The 8858-nt window shown below is 51.5% G+C and overlaps 1 protein-coding gene across 1 annotated transcript in view; it reads left to right on the top strand.

The window, feature by feature from the left end:
• Positions 1 to 337: 337 nt before the first annotated feature.
• The window catches only part of PARP1 (poly(ADP-ribose) polymerase 1), a 34340-nt gene continuing 25819 nt past the window's right edge, over positions 338 to 8858 (top strand). The window contains exons 1-4 of the mRNA XM_076334680.1: positions 338 to 472; positions 4518 to 4680; positions 5557 to 5675; positions 6774 to 6988. Of these exons, the coding sequence (XP_076190795.1) occupies positions 353 to 472; positions 4518 to 4680; positions 5557 to 5675; positions 6774 to 6988 (617 nt within the window). The 5' untranslated portion in view covers positions 338 to 352. The remainder of the gene's footprint in view (positions 473 to 4517; positions 4681 to 5556; positions 5676 to 6773; positions 6989 to 8858) is intronic.

Raw genomic sequence — 8858 nt, 5'->3', positions numbered from 1 at the left:
CGCTCCCGGCTGCAGGAGTGGGGTCAAAGGGGCTCGGTCAGGCTGTGGGGGCCGAGCCCGGGCGTCGCCGCGACCGCGTAGCCCCGCGGTCGGAGCGGAGCGGAGCGGGCCGGGCCACGGCGCCCCCGCCGCCACGTGACCCGCCGCCGCTCCCCACCCCCCATTGATACACTGTAGTAAACCGGAACGTTCCAGGCGCCGCCAGGCGCGTCGAAACGATGGCCGAGCGGCAGATCCGGGCGGCCGCTGAGGCGGAGGTGGGCGCTCGGCGCTCAGCTAGCGCTCCCGCGGGCGGGGCGGCGGGTGCGCGGCGCGGGGCGGCTCCGCGGCGGCGGGAGCGGCGGCGGCGGCGATGGCGGAGCCGGCGGAGAAGCTGTACCGGGCGGAGTATGCCAAGAGCGGCCGCGCTTCCTGCAAGAAGTGCGGCGAGAGCATCGCCAAGGACTCGCTGCGCCTGGCCCTCATGGTGCAGGTACCGCGTGGCGGGGCCCGGGCCGGCAGGGGGGCGGGCTGGCCGCTCGGCTCCGCACCGGCGGCGGCTCGGCCGGGGGGCGGCGGGGCCGGGCCAGGGCTCCCCTCCCTGCGCCCGCCGCGGCGGTCGGGAGCCGCTCGGCCGGGCCTCTCTCCGCCGCGGGGGCGAGCGCAGCCTATTTTTAGCAGCGGCGCCTTCGCCTGCCGCTCCCTGCGGTCTCCGCAGCAGCGCCGGTCCCCGGAGCACCCCTGCCCGCAGCCCTCCCCGCCGCCCCCGGAGCAGCGGTCGGGTGGGAGCCGGTCCCCGCGGGGCCGCTCGCCGTGCGGGCGGGCGCTGTCGATAGCCTGAGCTGTAAAGCCGCCTGGAGGTGAAGCGGTGCAAAGTTCACCGTTGAGTGCCTTAGCGGAGGATTGCGGAGGCGGAGGGGTCGGCTCGGGGGCGCTCACAGAGGCTCTTTGTTGTCATCCGGCGAACGCGGAGTGGGGGAGCAGAACGGTGGGTGTAGGAGGGAAGCGAGCGCAGTGGCTCGAGTTTTGTGTGCCCTGGGAAGCGTCTGTCACTCGGGCTGTTTTGCGTCGGGTCAGGGAAATCTCCGTTTGGTGCGTGCTTTGCATATGAAACAGAAAAACTGAGACCCGAGACATGTTAGAGGTCGTGAACAGTCCAATATTTTCCCCTCTGTTTTCCCTTACAGCACGGAGAGCTGTAGGGTTAGCGGTCAGGCTTGTGCTGCCAGCAGTAGAGAGGTGTTTTTAGAGAGCTGGCTGGCACATTGCAGACGTGAAACTGAGAGCTGAACTGCAATTAGCAAACTGAATACGAAGGGATGTTTTGGTGTCAGCTGTCCCCAGATTATTTGCCTTTTGGGGAAGAGACTTGCTCAGCTTCCTTTCAAAATGAAGGGAAGGGCCCCGGCTGGTGTTGGAGGGCTGGGAATTGCGCACAGACCTGTACTGCCGTTTTGGCTGGCCTGAAATCCCACCCTGTTGTGGGAGGACGGGGAGAGAATCGGCCTCTCTGCAGGGGAGGTAAACGCCGCTCTCCCGGGAGGTGGGGGTTTGCTTGGGAAAGGGTGAGGAGCTGCCTTCCCAGGCTGTGGGCCTTGGCCTGCCTCTAGCAAGGAAGATGGAAAGGCATCTCCAGTGTTCAGGTGGTGCAGATGGACAGCGGGCTGAATTTGGTGTGTGTCTCGTGAAAGATAAGTAAATGCATATATGTATATTTATGGAAGGCTAGCAAGGACGTGGGGTGCGAACGCTTGAGCAAAGCCCTACAGATGGGTGCTGTGGCTCCCAGCCGCTTGAGGAGCAATTTCTGGAGAATGTACCACGCTGTGCGGCTGAGAGTCACTTGTGCCTCTGGGAGAGGCTGCGCTTGGAGACAGGCGAGAAAGGGCTCAGTCACCCCTTGCCCGGACTGCGGGGGGCTTGGCTGCCCCACAGGGGATGCCTGGCTGCCGGGGCAGGGCTGGCAGGTCTGCCCGGATTGGAGGCAGGAGCTGGTTCCCTGGAGGGGAAATACCTGCTTCTGCTTTTGTTCCCCAGAGCCTCCTTCCCCTGGGAAAGATGTTTAACCGTGCGGTGCCAAGCTGCAGCGTTTGCTCGCACGTGTTCCTGCTGCCTTTTTCTTTTGTTTCTCCTGCTGCCCTTGGTCGCTCGCTGGAGGTGTCTGCTTGCCTCCACTCCTCCTCCCCTGCTCCGGCTGCTTCTTCTACAGTTCCCTCAAGTTTGTTATCCCTTCCTGTCTTGCGTTTCCCCAGCAGTTTAAGCTGATGCGAGGTGGGTTGGCCTTCCTCAGCCTGGGGGCCTGTGGGACCGCAGCGTGCCTTAGTTCAGGGAGACGAGCAGAATGGCTGTCTTTGGTTTTGCAGGGTCAGGTTTACTGAGTGATCTCCTAGGGGCAGGTGGGGGGACGACAGCTGGGACCCTGGCATCCATCGCAGAGCCACTGCCTTTTAGCCAATCATCTCCCCAAAACTGCTGGTCTGACACCAACCACTTGTAAAATTTTTTTTTTTTCCCCCCACAACCTCTTGAATTTGCTTGATCCCTTCTGCAAAGGGCTCCTTCTACCCACTGCCAGTTTTTGTGCCACCACTTTTCACACCCTGCTGCTGAGCATTGCTCCCTGCAAGGGCCCAAATCTCACCAGAGCTCCCGGGCCCCTTGTTTCCTCTTGGGGAAATCCCCTGCACAGCAGCCTCTGCGCCACCTTCAGTGCACCGAGGTCTTTTGCAAATTGTGCAGAAGAAATTAAAGGGAAGCCCAGACCAACTCGTTAGCTTGGTGCCATTTCTACTATAGCCTTTTGTTTCGGTTTTTCCCGTGAAGAGCTCTAAATGACAGTGGGATGCTCAGTGTTTGGCATGGGGCAGGCACCCAGGCCCTGCATGACCAGCATGGCTTTGACTTTTGCTTCCAGCTGGAACTGAGCGGTTTCTGTTATTTGCACGTGCAATGTGAAAGCGAATCGGTCTCTCCTTTTTCCATAGTTTGTTTAGGAAAACTATGGTCTAGAGATAGGTGAGCTGGGATAAGTTGTGTAAACAAGGTCTAGCTCGCCTGGAGGTTTCATTTCCCATAAAGAGAGAAGTTGTGCCCCAGGTGCACAACTGCATGTGGTGGAGCAGATCTCACTGCTTGCATGGTTGTCCTAAGAATTGAGCCAGCTCTGCCCCCTTCCACGCACCCCAGTGCCTTGTGCCCCCAAAGCCTTTGTCTTAGGGACAGAGCCATGAGTCCTTCTCTGGGCAAAATCCAAACATGAGCCCAGAGCTCAGGGGTGACCAACTTTCAGTGCCAGAGCTGTGTGTGACTTCCAGACATGTTGAGAGCAACCCCAGGGTGGCTGCTGTGTGGCTGTGGTGCTGTGAGGGTAACCGGGTAATCTGAATCCTGGCTTGTGGGAAGAGTCCAGCTGGAAATATAAATGTCCTCTTACAGTTTTGGTTGACGGTTAGTTGTAATTGGGGCTCCCAGCTCTCCTAGTCCCATGCTGTGGTCTTCGAAGCCTTTTCCTCCTCCTTCCTGCTCCTGCATGAAACTGCTGTTTTTTTCAGCTTGGAGATCTCCCTCCTGTTGGTGAGTGATACATAGAATGCTTTCTTAGGTCGTTAATTCTGTATCATCAGTAATAATAATTGTACAATGTTGAGTATTATTAGTACAGCACTTGTTTGTGTGCATTACTTGGAGCCAAACCACTATACGGTTATTTTGTCTGATGGGTAACCGGAACGATGCCAGGTTGGTACTTAATGTGTCTGAGTCATGAGCAAGCGGAGCACTTCCACGACGAGGCTCCTGTGAGGCAAGGCACTCTGGAGCAGCCGTTCGGGGAGGATGTGGGTGGTGCTTCTGTCCTGATGCAGGACTTCGTTGGGCTCTGGTGTTTCCCTTAAATTTTGCCTCTGCCTCCTGCAGCCCCCTCAGGACTTTCTTCAGGCCACAGTCTTTGGAGCTGCTCCTGCGTCGTGTGCCTGGTGATGGGCTCTCTGGGGCATGGACAGTTTTCTTGAGAAGTGGCTCTCAAAGGGATTGTGCATTGCACTCGGAGGTCCTGCAGAGCAAGGCCAGCGGCCTCGTGTGCTGCAGGAGTCTTGAAGGAGGTTGTAGCAAATGAGTCAAGTGCTGTTACTTGTCTTACTTTTTCCACAACCTCTGTTTTGCTTTGCTCATGCCTGCAAATGGTCGAACTCTCATAGAGATGAAACCTTTCCTTGTCTGCTCAGGGTTGGTATAACCACGCTGAGGCTATGACCTTTTTGTTTTGAGTAATGCAGATGGACTAAGCAGCAGGGTGATGAACTGGTTAAGCTAGGTAAATGCTCCTTTCATATCTGTGCCCTTCAGGACCTCTCTCCAGCAGCTTGTCTGTTATTAGATTTTCTTCTTAGACTGTCATAAATAGTGTCCATTTCAATTAAAAAAAAAAAAGATGAAAAAAAAGAAATCACTTGGTGTTTTCCCAGATTCTCCTTTTCATCTCCCCCCCCCTTGGTTCTGTCCAAGTTGCTTCATCTTGGCCTAATGTGCTTTCCTCCTAGTCACCCATGTTTGATGGCAAAGTCCCTCACTGGCACCACTACAGCTGCTTCTGGAAGAGGGCTCGAATCGTGTCCCACACGGACATCGATGGCTTCCCTGAGCTCCGGTGGGAAGATCAGGAAAAAATCAAGAAAGCCATTGAAACTGGAGGCCCTGGAGGAGGTAAGCAGAAGTCTCCTGGTGTTTGGAGGTTCAGCTGGAACTGTGCTCTCTCTTCTCAGGCTGTTATTGTGGTTATTTGATTGCTGTGTCCCTTCAGCAAGTGATGTCGGAAGAATTGTTGTGGTGTCTCTATGCTCCAGAGGTAGGACGTTGGCAGTATGATCGAGCATGTTAAATCAACGAGGGAAGAAGCCAAGTCAGTTGGCAGATGTATTGCCAAATATTTCTTGTTTTCATGATTGGTGTATTTTGGTTTTAGTTCTTTAATATTAACAAATGCCGTTGTATGTTGTTTTAACGGTACCTTCAGTGCAGCGTATGGTTATGGTGGCTCTTTGAAATTGTTGCACCATGAACTAGTGAGTCAGGGGAGCAAGTGAGAAGGGTCTAAGTACAGACCAGACTAAACTCAACCACGCCTCTGTGTAAACCAAGGATGATGGGCAGTTTTAGATTGGTGTCTGCCTGTTGAAACACAGTAATACAGAAAATAGAAGGAAACTGGCACTTGGGAAGAGGAGTTCTGCTTTGAAGCAGAGCTATTTGTGACTCCTGTTACAGTCAGTTCTTCAGGAAGATCTCATTTTACACTACTTTCAGGAAAGAGGTAAAAAGGGTCAGCTCTGTGCGCCTTTGGAAGTCTTTTAAAATCATAAAATAAGCAATCCTGTACAATTGCTACTTGGTTGCTTAAAGAATTCTTCCTATTTCAAAAGTGCTTTTGAGCATGGACTGCTTATCTTGCTCTGTATTCAGACTCTTGACAGATGGATTGCTGGAACACAGAGGTTTATTAATCCAGACTGCTAACAATCTGGGACAGAGAATAAGGGAATGCCTTTCAAAGCCGAACTTTGTATTTGCTTTGTTCTCCAGGAAAAGGAGGGGAACAGGAAGGAGGTGGCAAGGCTGAGAAGAGCCTAAATGACTTTGCTGCAGAATACGCCAAGTCTAACAGAAGTACTTGCAAAGGCTGTGAACAGAAAATAGAAAAGGTAAAAAGTTTTTCTTAGTTCTCCATCTCTTGCCTTTTCTCCCACCAGTTCCAAGTCAAACAGTGACTTTTATAATTGCTTCCTGTCTGTCCTGCATGTGGAAAGCACTTGCAGAGCTGCATTTCTGTGTCTGAGGAGCAGCTGTGTCCTGGACAGCTGACAGTAGAGGCATCCCTCAGGCGTTGTAGCCTGGGCTTCAAACCTGCTGATGCTTCCTTTCACTTGGGTCTTAGAGCAGGCTGGAACGCCACTCGCCAGCATTTCTGTGGCAAGAGAGCCACGAGTAACTGCGGCTTTTCCTGCTTGTTGCAGTACTGCAGAGGCGTTGGTCTCTTCCTCCTCCTCAGCAAGACCAGCTCTGTTTGTGTGCGGTGTATCCATATTAACTCCATGAAAGCAGACAAAAACAGTGATGCAGCTAATTAACGATGCAGCCCTGTAGTTGAACATGTCTTAGTGCTCTGCTTTTAGAGACAGTTGGCAAAATGAAGCTGTGAGCCTCTAATAGATGTGAATAGACCTGCCAGTTGGGTAAAGTTGGCAAGGGCCAAACAGCAGTATGCTTGTATCTGCAGAAACATTGGTGACTGTTGTGTAGACATTTCCTTGTTGGAGCATGAAGTATTGCAGTCTAAAAGCTCCTAAACAACTGCTTGGTGGGCATCTGAAAAGTACTTTGCAGTAAGATGGGGTGAGATCATATTGGCACTGATGCTTGAGTGGTAGGGACATAAAGTTAATTTTTAAAGTTGCCTGCATGGGGTTTAGTCATGTGAGTTTTGCTTGTTCAAGCTTGCTTGGAGTTGGGGAGTTGGAGTAAAGCCTACAGGATTACCTGTTTTGAGTGTTTTTTGAACAGAAAACTACCTAAAAAGCTGGGTTGTTTTTTTTTTCAACCTAGAAAGAATATTGAAGAAAGCAGAGGAACTGTAATGAAAGGGCTTGAACAAAAGTTGCAGGCTTTGATAGAGGAACTGTTGCTATTTTACAGGTGTTTAGGGTTTTTTTTAACCATCATGTTGGTAGCAAGCTTGTTAACATCCTGCTCTTTCCAGAACAGCCTAACAATTGCTCTTGTGTTGCTTTAATCTGCCTCAGGGCCAGATCCGGATTTCCAAGAAGATGGTGCATCCTGAAAAGCCACAGCTGGGAATGATAGATAACTGGTACCACCCGGACTGCTTTGTGAGCCGCCGAGCAGAGCTGGGCTTCCTCCCAGCATATGGGGCTGCCCAGCTCCTGGGCTTCAGCATCTTGAAAGCTGAAGATAAAGAAACTTTGAAGAAGCAGCTCCCAGCTACCAAAAGTGACGGGTATGTGGGGAATGCAACAAATTGCATTGTCTAGAGGAGCCATTGCTTGCCCTCAAATACATCCATGATAAATGTGTTGTGACATTGTTGTCTCTCTCGAAACAATGTTGGTCGTAGGAGGATTTGGTCCTTCCTGTGACCTTATGCAGATGACAACAGGCAAATTCCCCATCCCTGGGAGCATGCAGTCCACTTGCCCCCTGTGACTGCCTTGAGAAAATGCAGAGACCAGCAGCTGTGACTTGGAGGACTGATGTAGGGCTTTCAACCATAAAATACTGCATGCTTAAGACAAATGGATACTGGGTTCTGCGCCTTCTCGTGTGATGCTGTTATCAGTGATGGTTTCTCTGCTCTAACCACTTGTTAGAGAATTGATTTGACATGTCCTATCTATGAGCTGCTGATCTGTGACAGGCACGGAATCTGATAATGATGTTTATTGGCTGCATAGTGCTTACACTTGGATGCTTTTGTTTGCTAAATCTTCTATGGTACAACTGAAATTTCATTGCTTTGCATTGAAATTTTTAGTGGAGGCTTTTGATGGAACTTGTACTGACAGAGAAGTGCTTCCAGGTGGCTTGCTAGCATTGGTCAATCTTTCTCTGTTAATGAAGGCTTTTGTTATTTGTTTTTGAAGTGACTTCGCCTAGAGTCATGCTTCATAACACAAGCCAGTGTTGCATTGTCCCCATGGAGGAAGGAACATAAGGTGTTCCTGGGTCGTACAAATAGGAAAGATCTTGCTTTTGTAAAACACTGGGCTTCTCCATGTACCTTGTAGGCTGAATTCAGCTTTGCTTTTACAAGGATTCACCATGAAACTCTCCAGTGGGACTGATGTTAGGTTCTGAGGTGCCATAGCCATGTCAAATCTGTGTAGTCTTTGTCAGTATTGGTCCTCCAGATATGTGGCTGATGGGCATGGCGTGCTGTTCAGAGCCATGCGTGTGTGTGAATGTCATCCTCGGCCATAGGTAACAGAGCAGAGCGTGCGTAAACTGATGTCTGTGTTAAGAGGCTGCCATTCAACTTCCATGCTTTATTGTTGGTTGGCAAGCAGTTACTCCAGAAGTGTTCAGCAGTGGTGCAGGTGCCGTGGGGAGGGTCCTGCAGTGCCGCAGGAGTGGGTGTTTCTGCTGGAGCCCTGTCAGGTTCTGCACTGTTCGCCTCACTTGGCTGAACTACTGGAGGCTGAGACAAGCTGTCTGCCTCTGCCCAGCAGCCTGCCGTCTTTTCACGCAGGTCTTTTACCTCTGTGTGTGTTGCAGGATGTAAGTAGAAGTACAGTGTTTTGAAGCACTGGCAGCTTTTCAAGTAGTCCTTTGCTTTTTGTGCCGAGGTGTGTGTTCCGCTTTGTCCTAGAGCAGTGCGTGAGTTTAATAGGGTTATTTGTCGTTTTCTCCCATGTCTTCAGCAAAGCTCTAGAGATTTGACTGCATGTTTCTCTTGTCTGCCCTGACTCTGCTTTTCTGGGCCACTTCAGGATGCTATGCAAAATATGAAGGCTTTGTAAAGATAGACCACAGAGTAGTGTGCCAAGTCACTGTGTAAATGAAAGCCTAGAATTGCAGTGGAAAAAAGCTTAGGCTGGTGATGCAGGGTAATGTGAACCAGGACCTCATGCCAGAAAAGCAGCAGGACGCCTTATCTTTCCCGCTTTCTAAGCACTGCATGAACAAGCCCCTCAACCATGAAGGTGCTGGCTGGCTCTTACACTCCACTACCTTTCTTCTGCTGTTTGGGCTGTGTGCTTGAGCCAAGGGTATTAAGGGTCAATTGGAAAAACAGTTGTCTGTCAGACAAACTGAATGAGTGAGAGTGTAAATAAACAGAATGAGTGGAGAGGTGTGGTGTGCTTCCTACC

The sequence above is a fragment of the Aptenodytes patagonicus genome, chromosome 3, assembly GCF_965638725.1.
Source record: "Aptenodytes patagonicus chromosome 3, bAptPat1.pri.cur, whole genome shotgun sequence".
Lineage (NCBI taxonomy): Eukaryota > Metazoa > Chordata > Aves > Sphenisciformes > Spheniscidae > Aptenodytes > Aptenodytes patagonicus.
Note: the sequence above shows the minus strand (reverse complement) of the source record. Positions and strands in the feature narration are given on the sequence as shown.